Source organism: Alternaria conjuncta (genome assembly GCF_024043145.1).
Source record: "Alternaria conjuncta strain BMP 0040 chromosome Unknown scaffold_16, whole genome shotgun sequence".
NCBI lineage: Eukaryota > Fungi > Ascomycota > Dothideomycetes > Pleosporales > Pleosporaceae > Alternaria > Alternaria conjuncta.
Window position 1 is genome coordinate 388,692 of NW_026250105.1, and position 24,576 is coordinate 413,267.

Genomic DNA, 24,576 nt, shown 5'->3' on the forward strand with positions numbered 1-24,576 from the left:
AAAATGATGGAGCTCCCGACAGGCAGCTAAGCACGCACGTGCCATGACCATTCATCATGACCCTTCCATCCCATACGCGTAATCCGCAACTAATATCCTTCGAATGCTAAGTGCGTGTCATAATTTGCTACGAGGATGATTTAACTCGTTTTATTATCGCGATAATACATTTGCAGATGTATTATACGTCTCGAAGGTGTACAATGGACAACGCATGTTCTATCATCCCGGATATTGCAGCACAAGACACGCGTCGATAGCCCTATCATCTGGGCATATGCACTGCTATGTTGCAACGAAGGTATAGATGCAGATAAACACGAAGCTACGCCCTCTACAGTGGACTGGCCTCCAGCCATGAGTTCCTCATCTTCTATCTTGCGCCTACACGCGCCAGCAAACAACTCCTATGCTTATGCTGATATACACTTCATCTCCCGACACCGGTCACCCCGTCAAACGATTCAACCCCCCTCAGCCTTCTTCTTCTTCTTATCCTCTATCAACTCGCAGTTATCCTCAGGCACCTCATCATACTTGTCCACCAAGAACTCCAAGATATCCTCGCTCAAATCACCCTGCACCGTAATCTCCTCGCCGCCACCGGGGATCTTGGTGACACTTGACCCTGTCGCGAACTTCTTGCCAAAGTCCTTGGCCACCTTCTTGATGTCGAGACCAAACGCTTCCAGACCCTGTACGGCGGTGACGTATTTCCGCTTGTTGCGCTCGATGCGCTTGATGAGGATCTTGGACGACGCGCGCGTCTCGGCTGCTCGTGCTTCGGCGGTTGCGGCTTTGGCGGCTTTCTTCTGGGCGTCCTTTTCGGCGCGTTTTTGGGCGTCGACGGAGAGGGAGGCCATGTTTTGCTGGAGCGCTTCTGGAGGGCCGTTAGCATGAAGTTCTATACGAGAGGCGACTGCGCGCCATAGGCTTCCCAATAGGGTTGACTCTACGTACCTGCTGAGTACAGCTTCGCGTGAAGATCTGGATGCGCCTCTTCTAGCCACTCCTCACACTTCTTCGTTGTGCCGCCAAACTCGCAGTACTATGGGTTGGTCTAGTCAGTCGCGATTTCCCTTACAACGCGTCTCGGTGTCATACCTACTTCAGGTGGTAGACTGCATACTGCTTCTTGTTAGCCGTAGTCGCAATAGAGTGTGGGAATGCTTGCCTCCGCAGTAGACGACAGGCTTCGGTAACGCGTCGGCTGACATGTTGTGCAGTGTGATATACTCCAGACTCTCAGGTGCTTTGGGTCTCAAAGAGTGGTGCGTTGAGTGGTGGTTCTGGGTGTCGACGCGATGCTTGGGAAGAGAGAGCTTGGTGGGGCAGAAAGCCCGCGTGGCGGGGTATGTGAAGCGCAAGGGTCCTTCAACGCGAGTGACGCCCGCGGACTTTCACCAAATAACCACCTCATCCAAGGGAAGGATCGACTGAATTATTACACGTTTGGTCGTGGCTGCTCATTACACGACTACTTCATCTGGTTCTGCAAAATACGAATCTTCGGCTCCATCCGTATCTCAGCCCAGTAACCTCTCAACACCCCATTCCTCAGCAACCCTTCCAGCCCATGCCATGTTGCTGCAATCTTCGACGCCCACCTATCTTGCGAAGTGGTCTTATCCGAGTGTTCGACCAGCGAGCCACTCTCTTCTCCCGGTTTTAGAAGCCTGACCCCACCAAATCCATATACAGTATGGACCACTTCCCAGCTACCTATAACCTTCTCTGGGCTCTCGGCAAGAACATAGTCGAACTTGGTCCAAAACATTGGGTCCAACAGGACGTTTGGGTCTTCAGTCTTGTCGTATGTCCATGTTCTGCTGTTCAAAGTGTCCTGTGCTTCAAGGACATCGAGCACTGTCTGCGGTCCTCTGTGGCTCTCGAGGAATCGCGTGACGCCTGTTTGGCAAGCAAGGTTGTCGAAGTATACGTTGAAGTGATTTCTAGCCGGGTACTCCATCTCCTTGTGTAGCGTGTGAAGGGCCTCGCCTCCAGGATAGTTGAGGCTGGAAATGCCCAGGATCGTAGTGGATGCAATGAATGATACCAGAACTGATCCTAGTAAAGCTAAACTTAGAGTAGCGTATACGACCGACTTTGTTCTGCGGTTCCAGATCCAGGCTGCTCCATCGGCAGCTACGGCAGTCAAACCTGGAATCACGTAGAGAATGAAACGCCACTCCTTATGCGGAAGGAAGCTGTACAACCCCACAAAGCTAAGCAGTGGAACAAGAACATCCAGACTTCGTCTAGATGTCGATGTGTTAATGACGGCAACCGGTATGCAAAGCAGATAGGTTGCGGGGTTCAGCAGTAATCGTGGCAAGGCATTTGCAAAGTAGTAATGCCATGGCGAGACACCCCAATCAGCCGAATGCCCTTGGATAGTGTTGTAGTAGAAGCCCGTCCACTCGGGCCATAGCGGGAAAGATTGCCAGAAGAATGAGTCCAGAGGTACAGTGCAGAGTAGGCCAATGACGAGGCCACCAAGTCCAGCTGGAATGATGACGCTTGTGATGGATATCCTCCGAGTGATGAATAAGTAGATGGTGATTGTTCCCACTAAGATCGCTAACTCCGAGCGGAAAACTACGCCGGCGATAGTGAGCAGATATAGGCACAGCCGATAGTATCCTGAGATGTTGGAGGTGCTCCATGGTACAGTGTATGCGAGTAGCAAGCTTCGAAGGGCCAAATTACCTAAATCGATATAAGCCAATAGATGTACGAATCACCTCGTGCAACTTACTGAAAACGAAAGCGAACATATTAGGCAGCGTCCTCGAAGCATAGTAAATAGCATGGAACTGGCTGGCTTGAAACAGCGCATACCAAACCCCAGCACTAGTACCAAAAGCCTTCTGCACGCTCCTCCCAAACGCAACAAGCGAAGCCGCATTAAGCAGTCCAAGTACTCCTCTCACTATCCCCACAATCAGTCTTCCCATCACCCATTCGATACCCCCAAATCCACTCACCGAGCAATTGCACCTGCGCCATATCCCCCAACAACCCAACGACAGACCTACTCAACCCGCTCAAAACCAACGCGCCCGCAAACGTCCTCGGTACGCTCCCCGGAAAACTAACATGGTCGTAATTCGCCGTCAAGAACTGATCTGCATTCTCTGTAGGTATTCCATGAACGAGAATATCATGTATAGCCTGGATATTGAACGACTCTTCGACTTTGGTGTACGGCGAAACGAACAGGTGTACTAGAACGAAAGTGGGTATGAGGAGGAAAAACGGCCATGTTGAGAGCGCCATGGCATTCGCACAAGTAACAGAGCTTTTGGAAGCTCTGTGGGAATGGAGATGACAGGCGCGATGAAGTGGTTGGTAGAGGACAGCGACGGACGAATGAAAGGTGTGAGCCGTTGCTTTTACATGATCGTCCAATCACGTGTCTTCGCGATCCACCACATCCGCAAACAACCCTAGTCGACGCGAAACCTCCTGCCACATCCGCAACGTCATCCTGCCTTTCTGCCAACGCTCATCACATCGACAACTCCACCCCAATGTCCCTCGCATGATGGAAATCAATCAAGTCGCAGTCCCGGCTGTCTACGTCCTCATCTTCTTCCTCGGCTACCCCTCACAATGGCTGTTGACGCAGTTAGAACCCGCTCCGCTTACGAAGAATGAACTCATCGTGTCGAATGTGATTTTGGTTTTGATATGGATTACGTATACGCAGAGTGTTTTCGTCGATGCAGGGACGATACCAAAGGATTGGAGTGTTAAGAAAGAGCTAGGTGCCGAAAAGGGAGATGAACATGGCGATGCATCTGGCAAAGAGACAGGTCTGGATATCGCAGGGAAGAGCCGGAAATGGTGTCGAAAGTGCGACGCCGCGAAGCCACCTAGAGCCCATCATTGCAAGGAGTGTAAAAGGTGCATACCCAAAATGGACCACCACTGCCCCTGGACCAACAACTGCGTCAGCCACACCACCTTCCCGCACTTCCTGCGCTTCCTCCTCTACACCACCTTCGGCCTCTCCCTCCTCCAATACTTCCTCTTCATCCGCCTCTCGCACCTCTGGTCTAATCTAGACATGCCGTCCTACCTCGGCCCCACGCCCTTCCAACTAGGCCACCTCTTCGCCGTCCTCCTGACAAACTCAATCACCCTCTTTATCCTCGGCGTTCTCCTACTGAGGAACCTCTGGTGCCTGGCTATCAACCAAACCACAATCGAAGGCTGGGAAATCGAACGCCACAGAACGCTTCTACGCCGTGCGCGTCAGTATGGCGGTTACCTACCTAGTCCCGACGGAACCAAGATACGTATTAAGAAACAGGAGTTCCCGTATGATATCGGTATCTGGTCGAATATCGTACAGGGTATGGATTCGAGGATCCCGCTGCAGTGGTTCAATCCCCTGGCTCCGACACCTAGTTTGAGCAGTGGACTATCTTTTGAGACGAATGGTTTTGAGGACGAGGGCACAGTTTGGCCGCCTCCGGATCCGGATCGAGCTTACAGGAGGAATGCGACAGCGGTAAATGCGGATGCATTTCGGTTTGCGGAGTCGGAGTTGAATGCTGAGGATACGGTGGCTGCGTTTAAGATGAGGCAGGCGGAGGATGCGGTGAGGAGGCGGAGACCGTATGCTGGGGCTGTGGAAAGAGATGTGGTGGAGGATGAGATGGATGGGGAGGTGGTCAGGGATGAGGAGGACTATGCGTATGGGGATGATGCTAGTGATGATGTGGAAGAAGAAGAAGAAGAGGAAAGTGACAGAAGAACGAATGGTAAAGAGCGGGAAGGTGAGGCAGCTTGGCGGAACTCAGAGGGCGAACGGCTGAAGGATTTTGGTGTCGATGAGGATGTGGAGTTCTACGATGAACAGGACGATGATGTGCCGCTGAGCCAACTCATCGCTCGGAGACAGGCCGCAGCTGCGAACAGCCATTAGACATGCATATACAGCATCAACACCACACCAATAAGAAGACAACTAGTTCGATCTGTCGTGAAGTTGATGATATTTGATCAAAAGGATATAACGAATGTTGTAAAGCTCGTGTGAGCAAGAAGAAATATCTAGACCAGCAATCCGGCAAAGCCAAAAGGTATCGTGGTTGCCCATGTATGTCCTGACCTACTCCAACCAATCGTAACACATCAGAGTATTTGTGCACCTGCATCCTACCCCTGATAACCTCAAACATGATCCACCGACTGTGAGCGACAGTTGCGCACTTGTTACAATCTGACCATAGCGAAGGTATCCTTAACTCAATCACTCTTTCTCCTCCTTCGGGAGAATCTCCTTTCCGGCGATCGGGTTGATATACGACTGCTTCTGCTTGTTGCAATCGTCTCCCTCCTCTTCTCGTTCCTCGCTGATCGCCAGAGCCCGAGACACCTAGTACTCGTTTCCGTTCCCGTTGTGGACCGTGTAGCCAAAGGCTGTGCCGTCTTCGGTCATTTCGGAGTCGCCGCTCAGTACATGTTGCTGATTCTCGGGACCTGCACCGGGCCCACCGGGCCCTGCGGAACCGAACTGCCCAGTGGGTGGTTTGTTCTGATTTGCGAGGAGGGTCTCGTACCACCAATCAATACCAATAGTTCAGATAAACGTTTCGGCCAAATAGTAGGCAACAAAAGAAGGACAAGGGGGGAATATGAAAAGTTGGCAGCTTACTTCGCGATACCTGGACAGGTAGATCTTGAGGGCTTCCGAGTAGTTCTCGAAGCCGAGCGACGTCATGGCGAAGAGGATGTCTTCGCCATTGACGGTTTTGCGCTTCTCCTGTTGGCACTTTTCGGAGGCTGGCAGCAGAGTCAGTGGCTGTCTCGGACAGGGCTGGAGTGAGACATACCCTCGCTGGTGATGAAGGAGATGAACTCGCTCACGCACTCCTGCATGCATTCTTTCGCCTCTTTGGCGATCTTGGCGTTTTCGGGCAGCGCCATCTTCATGATTCGCGCGACTGGAGCAAAGTTACGTATGTTAGCATCCGAAGCCGTGCTGCTATTCGCGTTTGTGCTCTTTGGCGTCGAAAGGGGCGGGGAAAGGGACGAGTGTGGAGAAGAGGACGACATTTCGCGGGCTGCACGCCGGCCGTTTTCCAGGCACACGGCAGACCTGACTGGCTGCCGAGATTCGGTGATTCGACGCAGAGACGCGCGAGTCGAGGAACTGTCGGCATCCAGAGACGCCCGTTGGAGCAATCCGTCGACGTGCAGATGGGAGCGAAACGGTGCGCAAATCAAAACAGCGGGAGGCAGCAAGGGAAATAGACGTACCATTGGCGATTGGAAGCCATCGGTCTTGCTCCTTGACCTCGAATTCGTAACCTATCTGAGCTGTGTTCTCCTCTGTGTTCCTGTCCATGGGCTGTTCTTCGTCAGGCGACTGGACTGGTTCCACACCCTCCTGCTTTGGGGGAGAGGCCGACATATTATCGGTTGCCTGCTCGGAAGCGTATGCGCTGGCGACTATTTCGTTGGCGACCACGTCACTGGGAGAAACGACGGGACAACTTGGCGGCCGAGTATGCAACCTGCGGTCAGTGGTGTAACGAGAGGCCTGGCGAAGGAAGCGGTTAGTGGCATGCAGCGGCCAGCTTGGGATGCAGCTAACGTACGTGGGGAGCTGCGACAGCGGAGAGCACGGCGCAAGGGAGCGTCGAGTGAACTACGGCTCGTGGTGACGCCCAGGGCTACCTGCGATGCTGGCGTCGCACCCACGATGGAGCTGGCAGGGCGCTTTGCGACAGTGGCAGGCGCGACCGCGATCGGGGCAGTCGCGACACACGGCGGAGTTGGTGTGCTACGGGCGGCGGGCACGATACCGCGTGCGACACTGGCGATTCACAGACCGTGTCTTGCGAGTAGCGGTGGGACGATATGCAGGCGGACCGGCTTGAATCAGGGCGTTATTCGGGCGCAGTTAGGCGTGGCAGTTGTCAATCGAGACTTGACGTCGCGACGTTGGAGCAGTTGACGACGCGCCTGCCAATAGGAGCGCGAGGAGAAGATGGGGGAAGATGGAGCTTGGACGCGCGATAGCGTTGGTGCGCGGAGAGATGGTGGATTGGGGATTTACCTCGACGGGCGAATCGAATGGTGAGAACGAAGAGAAATTCGGCCGCCCGCACCAATCCCGGCCCGTGCCGAACCAGCTCCTCTCACAGCATGTCTAGTAGCACTGCGCCCCGAATTCGCTTTCGAAAGCGCAGCTTCCTACAATACCATGCATGTCCTTCGATATTCGGACCGGTCATAGCACCGGCATACCGTCTGTTCGGAACCTGGCCTACTACTGCAGACTCCTCGAGCTAGCTGGCGATCCTGTATGCGAGTCGCATCAGCAGCTCATTCGGCAGCCCTACCAACACCACCCCACGTCCATATCTCTGCCGCGTCCTCACCACTGCAGCCACAGATGACATCCAGCGAGAACGTGTGTTGTCCAAGCCTCTTCTAGCATCATCCCAGGCCGTCGCCGACGTCAGTAGTCTTCGCTGTTCGTTGGGCTCTCGCGCATATTGCATACAGCCTTGCTCCAGCTTCACTAAGCCAACACGAGATGACGTTCAAGTCAGCCACTAACGACTCGACCCCCGGACCGTTCGTCATTCTCTGTGAAGACTTTGCTGGTAGCCTATGAGCTACGTGTCCGTTTTCATGGGTGAGATGGTGCAGATCAGTGCGTTGCTTTGAGTGGGAGCCGACTGGACAACGCATCTTGCAGAGACCCCTGGGGTTGGGAGCACGTGCCGGGACAACGGTGCAGTCCTGAATCAGTCACTTCATGTAGACACATACGTAGTTGCGAGCTTGTGGGGTCTTTCATGCTGCATGTGCGGCATCATTGGTAGGATGGTAGCTGAAAGCCCAGCGACCCGGGTCTGTCGTGGCTTGTTCAATCGTGACATTGCAAGATTCTCGTAATTTGTGGGAGGTATAGTACACGATCGATATAGACCTCATTCACCGGCAAGCCTTTCGTTGTTATCAAGAGGCTGTGCTGTTCTGTCGTGGCCTGCTGTGCAAAGATCGGAAACCGGAGAGACCCTTTTACGTCTGTATACTCCGTCTTGGAACACGCAGAACCCTTTGCCAGGGTCCCGATCCATCTAACCCATTTCCAGTCACCGGAGATATCGCTGCCGTACTCGTCTGCGTCATCTCATGTGGCTCCCAGCATATGCCGTGTGCCCATCCTGTCAAAGGGTTGCTGCATCATGGTATCTCCTATTGCCCTGGCTGTTGGACAACTTGGACATTATTCTTCTTCTAAAGAGAAGTTAGTTACTTGATATCGAAATAGAAGCCGGGGTCAACGCCGTGTGAGATCCATGTGCAACTAATGACGTACCTTCCACTTCTCCATCTCATCTTGCTTCAACTTGTACTGCTTGACTAGCTCTTCCAGAGCCTGCTTAAGACCATCAGAGTTGGTCTGCAGGATCGGCACAACGTCCTTGACCGTTCGCTCGGTCAAGACACCGTTGATCATACGGAAGCATTTCCGGTCTCCTGACAATGGTTGCAACGTCTCCAATACGAGTCTGGTATCTATCAGTATTGATTATGTTGTAATGGGAACATGAAGCGGTGTGAGATATTGGAACTATCAAGTCATGGAGCAATCCAAGGCTGATGCAAGGGACGAGCGGTGTGGGAAGGTTTGAACGATCGCCGGGTGTGGCTTCGTAGTGATGGTGCTATGCAACTTACTTGTGCTCTTCTGTCTCTTGCTCGATGTCGCCAATCTTTGAGGCAATTGTTTGAAGTGTATTCTTCGAAAAGGTCAGTTAAGCATTCACGCCTTTGTGAACCGTTCTTACCTTGTAGTTTTGATATGTCGTCTGTAGCTCTGCTTTGGTTCAGCGAGGGCGAAAAGATTAATCAATATGACCACTGACCTTGTTGCTTCTTCAGCTGCTGCTGGGATGCCATACTGGCGATATGACTTTTTGACGTGTGCCCGGTGGTGAGGACTCGGCGGTGGTTGCGGGGAACTCGGGGGAGAGAAGATTCTTGATTCTATGCGTACCGTGCCCGGATGAACGTCTGAAGAGAAAGGAACAGTTGACCTTAGTCGGATAGTAGAAAATGGCGATATTAGTAGATTAAGGTCTCGCGAGTCTTCACGCGTTCGACACAAAGTGTCTACGAGTGAAGGCGCGCGCTCGGACGCAGTTCACGAGATCTTCAACGATTCGATTCGTCGGCAACTTCAACACCTACAAGTACCCGTCCGATCGAGCCCAGCACCACCAACCTCTGCTCCAAGTCTCCAAAACCTCGCACCGTCTACCCTCCCAATCATCAAACCCCGCGCAAATCCACAATGCATCCCCATCTACACACCGAAGAAGTCCAAAAGAGTGCGCCACCCCTCCCCCTCCACGCAGCCCACAGCGCACACCTTCTAACATCCACGGAATAGACTGCGCAGACGTCGTCGCGGCGCTAGAAGAATGCCATAACCGCGGCTTCATCTGGAAAGTAACAGGGAATTGCACCGACGCGAAATACAAGGTCAACATGTGCCTGCGCGGCCTGCGACTCGAGCGGACGAAGCAGAATCGCGAGGCGGCCAAGGAGAAGAGGGAGAAGATACAGAAGGTGTGGAAGGAGTTGGATGAGAACAAATGAGCATGCGAGGGGTTTGTCACGGGCGTGGAGGAGATATTGCATACGGATGGGAGTTTACGGATACGATCAACGTTGAGCTTTTAGGCTCTTGTATTATACGAATGCGGAATTCAGGCGTTACGGAGGCGTTGATACACATTCATGAACTATATTCATAGTATTATTATACGGCTCGCCCAGCATTTCCATGCTGAAGCCAGATACTTCAATCCTAACAAACGCTACTCATCATCCGAGTCGTCGCTAGATCTACCAGCTATGGGTGTAGTACCGGCCAAAGGCGTAGTACCCAGACTATCCAACCCTCTCTCTGTGATCAAGCGACCTCCCTCTACGCCGTTTGCGGGCAATGCAGGAAGCCCCGACTCCTGGCGCAACTTCTCGTACTCGTCGCCTGTCTTCTGCAGTTGTTCCTGGAGGTACTTCTTCCGCTCTTCAATTCTGACCTTGTCGTCCTTTAGGTCTTGTAGCTTCTGCAGGATCAGGTTCTTCCTCTGCTGCTTCGTCTGTATATCGATCGTGAGACCTTCTAGGACTTCGTCTAGGTCTGGCAGGGGCGTAATGCGCGGTGGAGTTTTTGTGCCATCTTCCTCGTCTTCGATCTTCTGGCCGTATCGTCCTGCGCGGGCTTGAGCTGCGGCGAAAGCGGTATTCCTCTCTTCGTCTGAGTCGTCCGTCCCGTCGTCGCCCGAACCGCCTTCGGCGTCGTTGATGAGTTCTGCCATTTCGGCGCGCCTTCTACGTCGCGCTTCCTTCTCAGACTTGCGACCGAGCGATATCTTGCCATCTTCGACAAAATCGTCAAAACCTTCGGCTATGTCCTCATCTTCGTGTATGAGACGCGTTTCTCCGTACTTGTCTTTTGGTCGAAGAGAAATCTCGTTCTTGTGCTGTCTGAACTCGTCTTCTCCCTGGTCATCGGATGCCCACGCGCGGTCTTCGTCGTCGAGGGCGTTCTCCTCATGCGCCAAACGACGTCTCCGCGCCTTCTTCTCTCGAATCTCGGCTTCTGTGGGGATCGCAGATGACGTCTCGAGCGATGCGACAGGACCGAATTTCGATGCGATATCTAGGGCTTGCGTCTCCTCTTCATCTTCAGCGGACGTATTCAGATCGCGGGGTGTTGACGGCGTCGAGTTTCGCAGCTCTGCTATATAGTCCTTGCTGTATTCGGTCGGGCGGGCGGCCTCTGGTACGAGGGGTGAGCGCGCCCGCAGTTGCGCACTCTTCTCCAGGGCTATGCGACTGAGGTTTGCCTTCTTCGGAGTCACGACGGCTGTGTCGCTCGAGTCGTCGCCATCGTTCGCGTCTTCGCCTGGGCCAAAAGACACTCGTAGGGAAGAACGCTTCTTCGCTTTACCAATTGTTGGCCGCTTGACGACTACACGGCCAGTTAGTACGGAGCCACCTAAGTCGCCAGCTTTCAACAAGGCCTGGAGAGATTCGCTGTGAGTTTCCCCAACGTCAGAAAGGCTGGCAATCGCGACAACTGGTGACTGACCTGTGGGCTTCCGTACTTCGCTCGGCGAGGTGTTCGCGCTGTCGGCGGATGCGTCGTCGTCGTAGCTGCCAATCTTGCGTGCAACGCGATTGGAACCGGATCGCTTCATCGTGACGATATTTGTGTGAGAAGTTCCTTTGTCAGAAAGGGATCTTGAGTTGTAGAGCAGAAGATAGCATGCGCGCGCACATGTCGTGGCTGCCGCCTACGCACGGGCCCTCCGCAAAATCCACGGAGCTATCCCACCATGCGCAGCGCTGCTCTTGCTCGTGAACACCACGCGCGTCTCCAGCTCACGACCGACCCACACGAGCGAAGCCACCCGAAGCCGTCACCAGGAACCTGAACCGCCACATTCAAACTCAAAACAGTCTACTACCGTCAAGATGCCGCAAGCACAGCCAGAACTCAAGAAGGTGAGTGAACAACGCCGACGCAAGCTTCCAGAACCTAACCTTGTAAAGTACCTCGAGAAGCGCGTTCTCGTCCAGCTCAATGGCAGCCGCAAAGTCATGGGTATCCTCCGCGGATACGACGTATGTACTCTTTCCCTGTTACCTCTGAACCGAGCTAACACACCGCAGGTCTACCTAAACATTGTACTTGACGAAGCGCTGGAAGAGAAGGCTGGCGGCGAGAAGGTGCGCATCGGCATGGTCGTCATCAGAGGAAACGCCGTGGTCATGCTTGAAGTACGGAATCCCATATCCTGAGAGGCAAGAAATCAAAGCTAACCAAGGCGCAGGCGCTTGACCGCATCAACCAGGACGTACCCAAGATCGGACGATAGAGAATCAAACGCGCAAGCGACGAGTAACACAGCGCCCGTGGTACATCGAAAGAGAGCAAGAGCGAGGCAGATGGACAGAATCTGGGCATTACAAGGCGCATGGGCGTTTGAGGCGCGAACACTTACGGGTATGCCTCACCAGGCCCCTTTCTACGCCTGCCCATCCAGAGCATCACCATCACGGAGGACATTTGCGGAACATCTATGTTGACATTTTCATATTTACAGGACGATACTGTACCCATATGATACCAGCTGGGCAAATTGGGCAAGGAGAGGCTTGGATCTCGATAAAAGAATCTGGTAGAGAAAAGTGCAACGGCGCCCGGCCATTACTATCTTCAGAGTCAGAGAATCAACAAACCACCTTTACAGCTCCAAATCACGATTTTCGAAGAAGAACCCAAGTGCATTTGAAATATGATTTACTGACGAATAGTCTACACAGATCAGAACGCTATAGCTTCGCTTTCTCCCCTCTGTTAATCTTCTGCACAAGACCCCATGCAATCTCCGCGTAGGGCTTCATCATAGCCCCATACGATTGCGCCTGCTCGCTACTCGCCTGTCTCAACGCATACCGTGCCGCAATCCCCTGCATGATAATGGCGCTCCTGTACGTACTGAAAGCGTCGCCCCAAACAAAGTCCGGTCGCGGATCCCAGCCTGCAACTTCAGAGTACCACGCAATCAGTTGCTCTCGAGTAGGCAGACCAGGTGTAGCTCCAGGTTGGAAACCCTTGTGCGCGCGCCCAATAGACATGGCAGTCTCATCCGATGCTGTCACGTAGGGCGCGAGAACGTTGTTCAGATCAGACAGCGGGTGGCCGATCGTGCTCATTTCCCAGTCCAGGATGCCGATCACCCTGGGTTCTGTCTTGTGGAAAACGACGTTGTCGATCTTGTAGTCGCCGTGGACAAAGGTTGCGCGGTCCTTGGGCTGCGTCTTTGGGTCTTTGAAGAAGGCTACCATGTCGTCTTGATGCGGTATCTTGCCTACTGGCTCCCCAGTCTCTTTGTCTTTGGCCGCACCTTGCGATTTAGAGATGGTATCGAACGTTGCAATTTGGCGGTTGTAGAAGCCGGAGTTCTTGCCGTAGGAGGCGAGGTTTACGGAAGCAGGGGACACGCGATGGAATTTCGCGAGCGTGGTTATGGCAGAGTGCCACCTGGAGGTTATGCATTAGTACTGTCGTTGATTTTCAAGTAGTTTTGAGAGCTCATACATCTTGGTGCGTTCTTCAGCTGTTACGCCTGGAATCGCGGGATCTTCGAAGATACGCCCATCGAGGAAGTCCATGATGTAGAAGTCGGTGCCAATGACGTCCTGGTCCTGGCAAAGACATAGTGCGCGCGGGATGGGAACATCGGTCTTTTCGAGTGCGTGGATGATTCTGTACTCGCGGTCGACTCTGTGCGCAGTCTACAAAACCTCGTGTTAGTTATGATAATCGACTTTCTCACATGGAGAGCCTCAGCATACCTTTGACAGCAGTTGACCCGGGGGCTTCTTCCTCATAACATACTTCCTGCCATCTTTATCCGTCAACTGGTACGTCGGATTCGACTGTCCATAACCGAACTTTCAACTGTTAGCTTTCATCTCCAGCGAACATGTCCAGCTCTTCCGAACTTCGAACAGCGTACCTGCTTCACGTCCAGCGGAACTTTGATCTCCGGTACATTGGCAGTGATGTAGCGCTCTAGCGACGCAATGTCAATTGGTTGTCGCACGTTGCCGGCCATGGTGAGAGCGGCTGTTGAGTAAACATGGTGTGGGCGCGCGCGCAGTGATGTAGTTGGCGCGGTTGACCATCACCGAGGCGTGAGCCGAGGCAATTGTGGAACATGGGGAAAGGCGCTCGGTCGGCGAGTCGGGAACTGCGGCGACTCCGCGGGTAGCTGAGTCGATGCTGATGGGACTTTAGACCTTTTGGAGTTTGAAGTGTTCATGAAGAAGACTGCAGATGCATGTTGTTGGAGTGCTGCTGTTTTCCATGTAGTGACTAGATACGCAGTCTCAATGACCAAGTCCATGTGTTTACCACATCTATAGTTCAAGTAGATATGGGAGCGTCAGGCTGATTGCAACCTTGAAACTGCTCGTTCCAGCACAATCCCAAAGAGCTTACATGCCTTCATACATGTTGAGTATCCCAGGCCTCTGGCAAGCGATCGGGAGACAGCCGGGAATCTGACTGCCAGGTGCCTCCCCCGCTCCCGCTCCTCCTCACGTGCCCACGCGTTTGCGTTCACTGCTTATGCAGGGCTTGGTCTCTTCGCGTCAATAAAGCAAGGACATGGTTTGGTCATCGGAGACTAAGTACGCGACCTGATGGTGCTTTTGTGGCGTCGGCGGACTTTGGGATATCAATAGTATCTTCAATAATGACTGGTGATACTAGCATAGTCCAATAGTCCAGGCAGCCGAGTACGGGAAAGTCAATTCACATGTTGCGAAACCCCCTATGCTTCAAACAAGCAGTAGCATTGTCTAGTATACGCAGATGAAGGACTGTTTGTCGCGAGGCATAGGACGGCTGCATGCTGTCATTGGTACGGGATTGATTGCTTTTTGTCGGTCCCAATGCACAAGGATCTGCGCGCTACCGTCGCGTACCACAGCTTGTATGACATACTGCTGCATTTCAGTTGCGACGTCGAGAAGGTGAGATGTTATTCGAAGCAGCGTTGAAGTGAAAAGAGGGGCTGCGCGTAGAAAAGGAGGGACGTTTCCCCTGACGTTCTGGTGCAGATGGATTGGGTAGCGATCGGTTAATTAATCATGCTCGTCAGTCGCCGCTACGTTGGCAGTCCAACCCCTGCGGTACCATCGCATCAAAACAAACACCGTCCAACCTGCCCTGTGCTACTCCAAACAGGTCGACCCTGTCAACGAGCCGTCCGGTATGGCCTACCCGCACACTCCCAGGCGTCTTGGAGCGCGCCCTGCACTCCACCCCACTGCTTCCTCGCCCAATCTCTCGCTGAACGCCAGCCGCAACATCGCACGGCAAGCATCGCTATCCGCATTAGTCGGCGCCGGAGGCTCGCCATCGAACAGGATGGGCGCAGACGGGAAAGATATTGATGTCGGCGACACGGTCGACGTCCCCGGCGGCATGGTCGGTGTCGTCAAGTTTGTTGGCAGCATTCGGGGCAAGCAGGGCGTCTTCGCGGGCGTCGAACTGAACAGGGAGTATGCAGCGCGGGGCAAGAACGATGGCGCTGTCGATGGGTACGCACACACAACGCTCGATATGTATGCGCGCATACTGACTTGTCTACAGCACACAGTACTTCGATACGTCTGTTCCCGGCTCTGGCATCTTCCTGCCCGTCCATCGCGCTCAGAAAAGGGTCTCAGCCGACTCGTCGGACTTTGCACCTGAGCCGACCACGCCTTCATACCATAACAACTTCAGTCTCTCCACCATGGAGAAGCCGAGCTTCAGCCCTAATACCCCCTCGATGCCAAAGCCACAGTTCTCACAGTCTGTCGGGCCCGGAGCCCGCGCGCCTAGTCCCAAGCGGCCACCCCAAGCCAGACCATCGTACAGACCCGAGTCTCCTCTTCGAAAAGGCAGCCTTGGTACCGGTCCAACACCGGGAAGGAGCGGCGGACTTACACCCTCTGGCTTCTCCAAGAGCGCAATCGGCGCACCCCCACGATTCGCAAGTCCAGCGCCGCCTCGTTACGCCAGCCCTGCACCCAGAGCCCCTCTCCCACAGAAACCACGCACACCTGGTCCGCAACGACCCTACTCGCGAAGCAGTTCCCGTCTCGGCCACCAAGACACCATCGACGAGGACAATGAGACAACCCCCATCGGCGCAGCGCGGACCAGCAATGACTCCATGGCAAGTTACAAGTATAAAAGGCCTGGTTCGCGCCTCGGCTCGCAACCAAACGAAGAAGTGCAGCGGCTTCAGGCGCTCCTGGACGAACGCGAGAAGCAGCTCAAGGAGCAGGCTGCGTCGCTGAGCGAAATGGAAGCAAGTCTGTCAGAGATTCAAAGCCTGATACCAGAAGACGGGTTGGATATGGGTTCGGCGCACGGCAGCAGCGAGCCTACTGATGTAGCGCAACTACGAGCACTTCTTAGGGAGAAGAACGATAAGATCGCCATGCTCACGTCCGAGTTCGACGCACATCGATCCGATTTCCGAAGCACCATCGATACCCTAGAGCTGGCCAGCACCGAAACCGAGCGCGTATACGAGAAGAAGGTGGAAGAGCTACAAGAAGAGCTACGGGAATATGCGTCCCGCAGCGAAGATGTCGAGACTGTAGCGATGCAGTTGAAACAACTAGAAGAGCTTGTCCAAGAGTTAGAAGAAGGTCTAGAGGATGCGCGGAGAGGCGAAGCAGAGGCCCGAGGAGAAGTCGAATTCTTGCGGGGCGAAGTCGAGCGAGGCAGATCTGAACTCCGTCGCGAACGCGAAAAGGCCGCTGCTGCTCTCAAGGGTGCCGGCGCAATGGTCGACGCACCTCACACACCAGGGCAAAGAGAAGTCGAGCAACGCGATGACGAAATTCGCGGTCTCAAAGCCATCATCCATTCCTTGAGCTCTGGCGGAGGAGACGACCGTGTCCGCTCACCACTATCGCGACAAGCTTCAAATGTCGATGCCGAAGAGCTCCAGAGCGCCAAAGCAAACGCAGAACGACTCGAGCGCGAGAAGGAGGAACTTCGCGGTCTTGTCGAACGCAAGGCCTACAGGGAAGAAGAGCTAGAACGCGAGCTCGAGAAGCTGAAGAGGCAGCTCGGCCTCGCGGAGCAGCGCGAAAGCGTCATCAGCAACGGCCTGTCGGAACACACGGCGACCCAAGAAAAGCCCTCAGAGCGCGACTCAAAAGACACCGTCGTAAACTGGCGCGAACCACCACAGCAAACCCGTCGCGATGCGCCCCCAGCGCTCTCCGTAATGCCAGAGTCCGACGGCCGCTCCTCCGCTAACAGCAGCCTCCTCTGGTGCGAGATCTGCGAAACAGGCGGCCACGACATCCTAAACTGCTCCGCCATGGGCGGAGACCCATCTTCATACCCCCAAGAAGACGGTCTACGAAGCGGCAAGGACGTCGTCATCGAAGGTCTCCGCGGCCTCTCCGTCTCCTCCGACCGCGCGCGTCCTTCTGCCCTCAGCCCCTCGAAACCGCCAGGCAACGCGCCCACGTCCCCTCTGCCTACCCCCTCGTTCAACGCCTCGAACTCCGATCTTGTGCCTCCCAAGGGTGCCGCCATCGCTGATCCGGATAAATGGTGCGCGCTGTGCGAGAGCGAGGGTCATGATGTTACGGCCTGCCCTAATGAAGACGCGTTTTAGAATATGAGCGCAGATGTTGTGTAAGACCAAGGGGGCATGGTGTTATCACTTGTCCATCTGTATGAAGTCCGCGAGGAGGGGACGAACTATCTGACTCTTATTTGTTATCAGACTACAAGGGGGAACGTATGGGGCAGGGAATGAAGAAGAGGCCATATCCATTTTCCATATTGTTCGTTGTTACGCGTATGATATCCCCCCCATGATTGAATCATTTCGAATCTGTTCTTTATTTTGGCAGATTTGCTGGTACTAGCGATTCTTGGGCGCGACTCTTTCAAATCTACACTATTATGCGTATATAATATTTATAATCTTCTTATTCGTTTCGGTCTGGTTTGATAGGGTCGAGTAGAGAGAGGGTTAGAGGCATACAGATAGTGAGATCATCGGGTCAATCAAAGCAATGGTTAGGTCTACATTGGAAGACTGACTGACTAACTACCCTTACTACTACTTCGAGCACAAAGCACTGGATTTTCCCCAAACTAGATTGTAACGCCAGGTTAAAAACTCCTTTTACCATGCATACGCAGCGTGATATTTGCGATCGATCAATCAAGCCTTCTTACTAGACTTGTGCTTCTTGCTCTTCTTTGCAGCGCCCTCCTTGAACTTCTCGGCTTCCTTGTATGCTTCCTCGACTGCCTCGCCGACTTTCCTCTTCTTCTCGCCTGTCTTGACGGCGACGGTCATGCTGCCTGCTCCACCCTTTTTGGCTGCGTTGCTGACGGCGCGTTCGGCGTCTTCCCAGTCAGCGGCTCCGGCGCCGATTTCGTATCTGCGAGTATACAGTTAGTGATCGTTCGATGTATGACTGTGGAACGTGAGGAACTTACTTGTGCAGAGGTAGAGCGTCAATCATGCTCCTTTGCCTCTCCTTGTCCTCAGCCAGGAACTCATCGCCACCCTCCCTGAGCTCCTCTTGTAGATCCTTCTCGAGCGGTATGAAGCGGTGGGCGTCGTCAGCAGCGTCATCACCAGCGCCGTTCTCTTCTACTTCCATAGCGTCGGGCATGGTTTCTTCGACTGCGCCTTCGACTATGCTGCGGAATGCTGTGGCGGCCTTTCGTACAATCTTGACAAACATGGCCATCAGCTGGCTGGAGTTGAGATTGAGTTCCTTCTCCACGTCGGAGAACTCTTTGCGTTGCAGACCAATGGCCAGGAGTAGTGCAGTTTGGATACCGCTGAGCTTGACTTGGCCCTTGAGACGGCCGGTGAAGTAGAGGGTGGCGATGGGAGGCAGCATGTCGAGGATGACATGGTAGTCGAGCATGTTGTTGGCGTACGAGTCCAGACGCTTGAGATCGAAGGGTGTGAAGAGCGCGTCTAGTTCGGCCTTGCTGATGGGTTTTGCGGCCAAATCGGCGTCTAGCTTGGATCCTGCTGATGCGGACTCTTCTATTGACAGAGAGGTGATGGAAGGGAATGAGCGGAATTGGTAGGAAAGGAGGGAGAGGAAGCGCTTCTGGAAGTCCTTGGCGAATGCTGCGACCCAGCTGCCATCGGATGAGGTCGTCTCGAGCGAACGCAACATAATGCATGTGTGTTCTCCAGTGAGATCGTTGGGTGTTTGTCGTAGGTAGACTGGGACGAACGATGCGCGTTTCCAGAACTTGTGAAGCTGCGATGTAAGGCCATACGATACACCGACATAATCGAGCTTCGGTGACCTCAGCTCCTGTAGTCGGGCAAACAGCGGCGGCATCTCGTTGGCTTCCCGGATCTTGACATTGTCCTGTAGGAGCGACGTGTTCTCCAAGTCTTCCTCTGTCACTCTGCGCATCTGTTCCACCTCCTGAGGCTCAGATTCCGACAAGCTGGCGAGCTTGCCATCGTAGAAGTCTACCAGAAGCTGTAACGCCTTTGATCCGTAGCCCATCTTGACGTACTCCGGGTTGGTTGCTATCCGCACTATGCGAGCTCCGGAAAGACTTGCGAAGTTCTCGTCCTGGAACTGCTGCGAAACGATCCAGGGAATGAGATCACCGCCTGCACGCTGTCCTCTGCTCAGACTGTTCATTACACTCTCCCTGCTGATCTGACCTTCGAGCGCCACTTGGATCACACAGAGAGGCTCGGGGAGCTTGTTCTCTTCTGTGGGCCCCGTGAGCACGAAGAGCTGATGGGCGGGCGCATCCGACATGAGCTGGAGATCGTTGGGTGTATTTTTGTAGTGGCTAGCTACGTACAGCGCCATCATTTTTTGAAGGAACTTCTCAGCAGCAGGGTTGTAGGAAAAGAGGGTGTCCCGGTTGACATGGAGAAGTTGGCATTTGTCAGGGTGCGGGCATCCTTGCGTGTTCGTCCTTCGGGGTAGTGTTGCATCCAGACATAGAAGATCGTTCATCCACCGCTCCACTGAGTCGCCTTGAGCGTATCGAATGGGTTCTGACAGTGTAATCTCCCGGAGCGATCGGCCGGTCATGGAGGTCTCGTTGCCGTCCTTTGTCTCCTTTCCAGTCGAACGATCAACCACATGAGTTGAGCCATTGTTTCCTTTACCACGCGACTGTTCGCGAAGTTGTTGGATCAGCTTCAACGATAGCGATCGACCCGTTCCTTCGTAACCGTTGATGGTCGATGCCATGAAGACTAGGTAGGGACCCATCAATTTCCGTACGAGGGGCAGAGGAATTGCCGCGGCCTCGTCAATGACCAGAAGCTCTGCTTGTCCCAAGACGTGCGAGTCTTCGGGCCTGATGTATTGGATAACCTGTCGGTGCTGTCGATGTAATTCGATTCGTACGATGGCTTTGTTCTGATCGGGCTGTGTCGATTGCATGATGGTGTAGTCTTGGTGGTCTGCGTAGTTTAGCGAATCGAATCCTTTGAGGATGAACTCGAAGAGCGTCTTCAAGTTCTCTGGACTGGGCGATGTGATGTAGATGTTGCTGTATCCATGCGCTACTGCTGCTGCCACTGCAACACCAAGGGCTGCTGACTTTCCTCGTCCACGAGCTGCTGTGAGGGTAACAGTGCTGCGAAGCGTCTTTTCGACAATGGCTTCCACGAATGTCAGAAGAGCCTTGGCCTGGTCTACGGTCTTCGCAAGCTTGACAAGATCTCCCGTAGGAGGCGAGTCTGCCAACGACTCCTTGATCTCTGCCAGCTCTTTCGCCTTCGGTGTCTTGCCTTCCAGCTCTAGGTCTGGTGGAGGCAGCTGCTTGACATGCTTTCCGCCTGAGATGGGAAGAACATTCAGCTCATCGTCGACAACTAAGCAGCTGTCGCATTTCCCGAGTGACAGCAGGAAGCGCTCGTTGAAGCGCGCTACCACGTCGCTATGTGCCTCCGTCCGATACCTCGAGTGGATGTCCATAGACATTGTGTACAGCTGCTTCAAGCTGCTCATGCCCTTGAGCAGCAATATGACCAGTCCTCCACCCTCGACCGTCTCGATTGTCCTCGCGAGTAGGTTCGGCGTAAGCGCTTCGAAATCCTGCAGGATGCACATGCCGTATGTGTTACCCAGAATCTTGTCGGTTTCCTTGTAGTAGACATATCGGATGTTCTGCGTCGAGACGAATAGTTCAAATGGGTCTTCGGTGTCGACATCGCGGATGCCGCGCTTGAGTTCGTTCTTGATCTTCTTCTCGCGCTTCTTGCGGTGACTTGAGAATCCCAGTAGCTTGTTCTTGTATGCCCACAGCACCGACTTGTTCAACTTGACGTCGACGTTCAGCAGAATGTGGTAGAGGTTGACGATGACGTCTTTTTGGCGATCGCCGACCACTACAAAGAAGCTGCGCTTCTTCTCCTGGGCGCCATTGCGGATCAGGGCCGGTATACGGGAGTCGATGGCTTTCTTCGGCATCTTGAGAGCTCCGCAGGCGTCGCCGCCTCTAGTTCGATAGCGGGTGTGATTGGGGTGGCGCACGCAATCTATCGGCTGAGTTAGGATCGCGGAAGAGTCTCGTTTAGATTGGAGGGCGGTGGATCTTGTTGCCCGTGTTGTGGTGGGTGACGAGCTGCGTGCTAAGGAAAAGTTCGAGCCGTCGCGATGCCCGAGAAAATAATCCAGGATCCTTATCGATAAGACCAGCCTCACGCTACCTACGCGCTACAATGCGAGCGCGTCTTGACTTGAACCAAAACTTTGGATGCATGCATTTATTTTTATCTGCTTATTGTTTCAATCTCAACTAGATCAGTCACTAATAACAGGAGATTCAGTAACAAGATACATCATCCTACAAGCTTCATATGCCGTTCACAGTCAAGACAACAAAACCATACACCTAGCAATGTCGAACCCATCAATGTATAGGGACGTGCTATATAGCAAAAGCTTACTACCGAAATACTAGTCGGTGGTTCCTGCCTTCCGAGCCTCAGTGTAAGTCTTCAATCCCACATGCTTATTGATCCAATCCAACACGACCGTATGCCACATGAGCCCATTCTCCGGTTTCAGCACCCAGTGGTTCTCATCCGGGAACGTCAAGAACTGACTCTCAATCCCTTTACACTGCAGCACATTGAACGCTGCCAGTCCCTCACTGATGGTGAGCCTGTAATCCAGTTCGGAGTGTATGACCAACTGAGGCGTGGCCCAGTTCTCGGTAAACCTGGACGGATCCCACTTGGCCCAATTCTCGGGGTTATTCCAAAGCGTTCCCTTGATGTCGTGGAAGGGGAAGTACAGCTCCTCAGACGCCATCTGACCGGACATGCTGAAGACGCCGTCGTGGGTTACTAGAGCTTTGAACTCGCGGCCGAGAGGGTGTCCTTGGATCCAGTTCATCATGTATCCGCCATAGGAGGCGCCGAGGGCAACGGCTCGCTTCGTGTCGACGTAGCTGACATTCTGCTTTATGTAGTCGAAGCCCAGCACGAGGTCTTCATACGGCAGACCGCCCCACTGGCCTTGGATCGCATCTGTGAAAGCTTGTCCGTAGGATGTGCCTAGAGATTAGGTTAGTATAACTCTACCACAAACTTTACATTTTAGGCTTCACGTACTTCCTGTAGGGTTTGGGCAAATGACAACGTAGCCCTGCTCTGCAAATACGGCAGGGTTCCACCGCGTACTCCATCCATCCGTCCATGCACCCTGGGGTCCACCGTGGATGAGGTAAGCGAGGGGGTATGTTTTGCTGGACGAAAAGTTGCTGGGCTTTATAACCCAGGCGTGGACCTTGGTACCGGATGCAGCGCCATCCCAATAGATTTCATCGATCTGGTGGCGCGACAGACCAAACATGGACCCAGAGCGAGTATTGGAAGAGATGTACTTGGTTGTCAGATTATCAGGGTCTGAGTCGTATGGCCGATCGTCGATGGGAAGATCGTAGACGGCGGTGTCTTTGCTTTGCGTGCTTAGCGGGACCAGTGAGTAGAGAGAGTTCTCGACCAAGCTGGTGGAAGCCAAGAAAAGATCGCCGTTCTTGAGCACCTGTACTGAGCCGATGGTCCCACCCAGAACTAGTAGTGATGGCAGAGGCTCCTTCTCGCCGCCAGGCTTAGGAGGTCCGGCACTGTATAGGTTTCCACGCCCACGTGATTCAGCAGTGAAGTAAAGGCGCCAGTCGTCAGGGCTCCAAGATATTGACTGTGGGCTTCGGTCCCATTTACCCTTGCCGTCTTCAGATCCGTAGAGTAGGGTGACCTCTGAAGGTTTCTTGTAATCGTGGATAATGAAGGGTTGGTTCTTGTCTGACTCGTAGCCGTCAGTCTTCATGGAGAGGAAAGCGATCATGCCACGCGAGTTCGACCAGACGGGAGATGTGCTGGCACCCTCGAAACCTTCGATGGATACATTTTGAATTTGTGGCTGGTCCTTGAAGTGAAGATCATCCCAGAATGTTTCAGACGCGGAAACGTAGATGTTGGTTTTCGTGTGTGTCGCAGGGTTCAGGCCAGGGTCTTTTGCTGTGAAGACCAGGCCATACCTGGATATGTCGAAATGATCCTTTCCACCAAAAGGCTCGATCGGCGACTCCAACTCAGTTCCCTTTAGCGCATTTATCAGAGGATACCCGGGGTTAGCGCCTGTATCTTGGGACTTCTCCGACTTCTTCAAGATGAACTTGCCAAGCCAGATCGCGTTCCGGTTCTCCGTCACGTAGTGATCCCAATGGCGAACAAATCCGGACTTGTAAAGCTTGCCCGAGGAATGTGGCTTCTCGGCCAGCTCGGGGTTGAACAGCGTTCCATCAGGCTTCGCCTTACCGACTACAGCGAAACCGAAGGTATCATCACCGAGGGCAAAAATCTTGGCGTCGCTTACTGGACCGTCGATATGTACAGCAGTATGCTTGCTGAAAGTCGTTTAGCAGTCGTGTACTCATATGGGGAGTATTGAACCTACGTCTTCTCGAAGTTGTATGGGGAGCCAACAACCATCTTCGTGGTGCCATCATCATTCGACTTTAGCAATAATACAGTCTCATCGTCAAGCCATGAAGGCTCGCTAAAGGATGCATCATCCGTTACAAGACTGGTCTGCTGGCTTGCGGCATCCAGAACGCGAATCTCGGATTTCTTCGAATGTTCAGCAAAGCTGTATGTCGATACCACGTATACGACTTTTGATGCATCAGAGTTTGGGACACCTCCGGAACGGCGTGGCGCTTCGAGTAGCACCTCGGGTGTGAACTTGGAGGCTCTGATCGTCATGCTGGTGTTGGCCTCAAGAGAAGGTATCTTTGGAGCATGTTAGTCGGGTGCTCAGAATAGACTACTTCTCATATTTAGGTTTTAAACCATTGTGTTGAGATATAGGATCGTCCCGTGTTGGAGACGCTTGGAAGCGGTGTAGATGTAGCTGTACGGATACCACGTGTAGTAGAGCCGACTTTGAGATGCTAGGAATGAACACAATCATCAGACCATAAAACAGATCATTGATTGAAGAGCGCATGGAACTTCTGCCCTTGGCCAACGTCTCTTGTTGTCGAGCATCATACACTCAGAGAAGCAACGACCTCGGACACCCGCCACGTTGATAGAAGGGTGTCTACGGATCGATGAAGGATTGGAATCATGACTTACTCAATGGAAGGCTTCTCTCAGGATGCGTGTAACGATTGTATCCGACAGGTGAGTGACAGCGATGGTTGTGAAGCAAGGAACGCGGAAGGGAGCACCGTGGTAGATGTCTCACGGTCCAACTAAGCGGATGTGGTTGGCCGATCCCCTCACGCGGGCGGGCACCAGCCACCCCACCGGCTAGCGGCGTTCTTTGTGTCATCACTCACCGACGTTTGCATTGCCCCGCCTATGATATCTGTGCGATGTACAACGATACCGATCGATGGGTACCGGCTACATTCAACATTCTTTCATTCCCACATTTAGGATATAATCAATCCAT

The 24,576-nt window shown here is 53.4% G+C and overlaps 12 protein-coding genes across 12 annotated transcripts; 4 read left to right on the forward strand and 8 right to left on the reverse strand.

Moving 5' to 3' along the window:
* Nucleotides 1–464: 464 nt before the first annotated feature.
* Nucleotides 465–1,217, reverse strand: TMA22 (Translation machinery-associated protein 22; the record flags this gene model as incomplete). Its single annotated transcript, XM_051473521.1, has 4 exons — nt 465–880; nt 961–1,048; nt 1,109–1,128; nt 1,175–1,217. The coding sequence occupies 4 exons, from the start codon at nt 1,215–1,217 to the stop codon at nt 465–467; spliced, it is 567 nt and encodes a 188-aa protein (XP_051322726.1).
* Nucleotides 1,218–1,477: 260 nt separating this feature from the next.
* Nucleotides 1,478–2,777, reverse strand: J4E85_009298 (uncharacterized protein; the record flags this gene model as incomplete). Its single annotated transcript, XM_051473522.1, has 2 exons — nt 1,478–2,709; nt 2,759–2,777. 2 exons carry the CDS (start codon nt 2,775–2,777, stop codon nt 1,478–1,480), a joined length of 1,251 nt encoding a protein of 416 aa, XP_051322727.1.
* A 770-nt stretch (nt 2,778–3,547) lies between these two features.
* Nucleotides 3,548–4,936, forward strand: J4E85_009299 (uncharacterized protein; the record flags this gene model as incomplete). The annotated part of the gene is made up of 1 exon (XM_051473523.1): nt 3,548–4,936. One exon carries the CDS (start codon nt 3,548–3,550, stop codon nt 4,934–4,936), a length of 1,389 nt encoding a protein of 462 aa, XP_051322728.1.
* Nucleotides 4,937–5,389: 453 nt separating this feature from the next.
* J4E85_009300 (uncharacterized protein) lies at nt 5,390–6,427 on the reverse strand (the record flags this gene model as incomplete). Its single annotated transcript, XM_051473524.1, has 4 exons — nt 5,390–5,527; nt 5,669–5,796; nt 5,847–5,957; nt 6,274–6,427. The coding sequence occupies 4 exons, from the start codon at nt 6,425–6,427 to the stop codon at nt 5,390–5,392; spliced, it is 531 nt and encodes a 176-aa protein (XP_051322729.1).
* A 1,799-nt stretch (nt 6,428–8,226) lies between these two features.
* J4E85_009301 (uncharacterized protein) lies at nt 8,227–8,934 on the reverse strand (the record flags this gene model as incomplete). Its single annotated transcript, XM_051473525.1, has 5 exons — nt 8,227–8,268; nt 8,351–8,543; nt 8,713–8,774; nt 8,823–8,851; nt 8,901–8,934. 5 exons carry the CDS (start codon nt 8,932–8,934, stop codon nt 8,227–8,229), a joined length of 360 nt encoding a protein of 119 aa, XP_051322730.1.
* Nucleotides 8,935–9,328: 394 nt separating this feature from the next.
* Nucleotides 9,329–9,636, forward strand: J4E85_009302 (uncharacterized protein; the record flags this gene model as incomplete). The annotated part of the gene is made up of 2 exons (XM_051473526.1): nt 9,329–9,365; nt 9,428–9,636. 2 exons carry the CDS (start codon nt 9,329–9,331, stop codon nt 9,634–9,636), a joined length of 246 nt encoding a protein of 81 aa, XP_051322731.1.
* Nucleotides 9,637–9,857: 221 nt separating this feature from the next.
* On the reverse strand, nt 9,858–11,246 carry J4E85_009303 (uncharacterized protein; the record flags this gene model as incomplete). Its single annotated transcript, XM_051473527.1, has 1 exon — nt 9,858–11,246. One exon carries the CDS (start codon nt 11,244–11,246, stop codon nt 9,858–9,860), a length of 1,389 nt encoding a protein of 462 aa, XP_051322732.1.
* A 277-nt stretch (nt 11,247–11,523) lies between these two features.
* Nucleotides 11,524–11,927, forward strand: SMG1 (Serine/threonine-protein kinase smg1; the record flags this gene model as incomplete). Its single annotated transcript, XM_051473528.1, has 4 exons — nt 11,524–11,553; nt 11,602–11,673; nt 11,722–11,829; nt 11,883–11,927. The coding sequence occupies 4 exons, from the start codon at nt 11,524–11,526 to the stop codon at nt 11,925–11,927; spliced, it is 255 nt and encodes an 84-aa protein (XP_051322733.1).
* Nucleotides 11,928–12,384: 457 nt separating this feature from the next.
* On the reverse strand, nt 12,385–13,673 carry J4E85_009305 (uncharacterized protein; the record flags this gene model as incomplete). Its single annotated transcript, XM_051473529.1, has 4 exons — nt 12,385–13,096; nt 13,154–13,350; nt 13,411–13,509; nt 13,575–13,673. The coding sequence occupies 4 exons, from the start codon at nt 13,671–13,673 to the stop codon at nt 12,385–12,387; spliced, it is 1,107 nt and encodes a 368-aa protein (XP_051322734.1).
* A 1,039-nt stretch (nt 13,674–14,712) lies between these two features.
* On the forward strand, nt 14,713–17,255 carry J4E85_009306 (uncharacterized protein; the record flags this gene model as incomplete). The annotated part of the gene is made up of 3 exons (XM_051473530.1): nt 14,713–14,733; nt 14,810–15,165; nt 15,218–17,255. The coding sequence occupies 3 exons, from the start codon at nt 14,713–14,715 to the stop codon at nt 17,253–17,255; spliced, it is 2,415 nt and encodes an 804-aa protein (XP_051322735.1).
* A 558-nt stretch (nt 17,256–17,813) lies between these two features.
* J4E85_009307 (uncharacterized protein) lies at nt 17,814–21,075 on the reverse strand (the record flags this gene model as incomplete). Its single annotated transcript, XM_051473531.1, has 2 exons — nt 17,814–18,036; nt 18,095–21,075. The coding sequence occupies 2 exons, from the start codon at nt 21,073–21,075 to the stop codon at nt 17,814–17,816; spliced, it is 3,204 nt and encodes a 1,067-aa protein (XP_051322736.1).
* A 489-nt stretch (nt 21,076–21,564) lies between these two features.
* Nucleotides 21,565–23,879, reverse strand: J4E85_009308 (uncharacterized protein; the record flags this gene model as incomplete). Its single annotated transcript, XM_051473532.1, has 3 exons — nt 21,565–22,166; nt 22,224–23,521; nt 23,572–23,879. 3 exons carry the CDS (start codon nt 23,877–23,879, stop codon nt 21,565–21,567), a joined length of 2,208 nt encoding a protein of 735 aa, XP_051322737.1.
* Between the last annotated feature and the right edge of the window lie 697 nt (nt 23,880–24,576).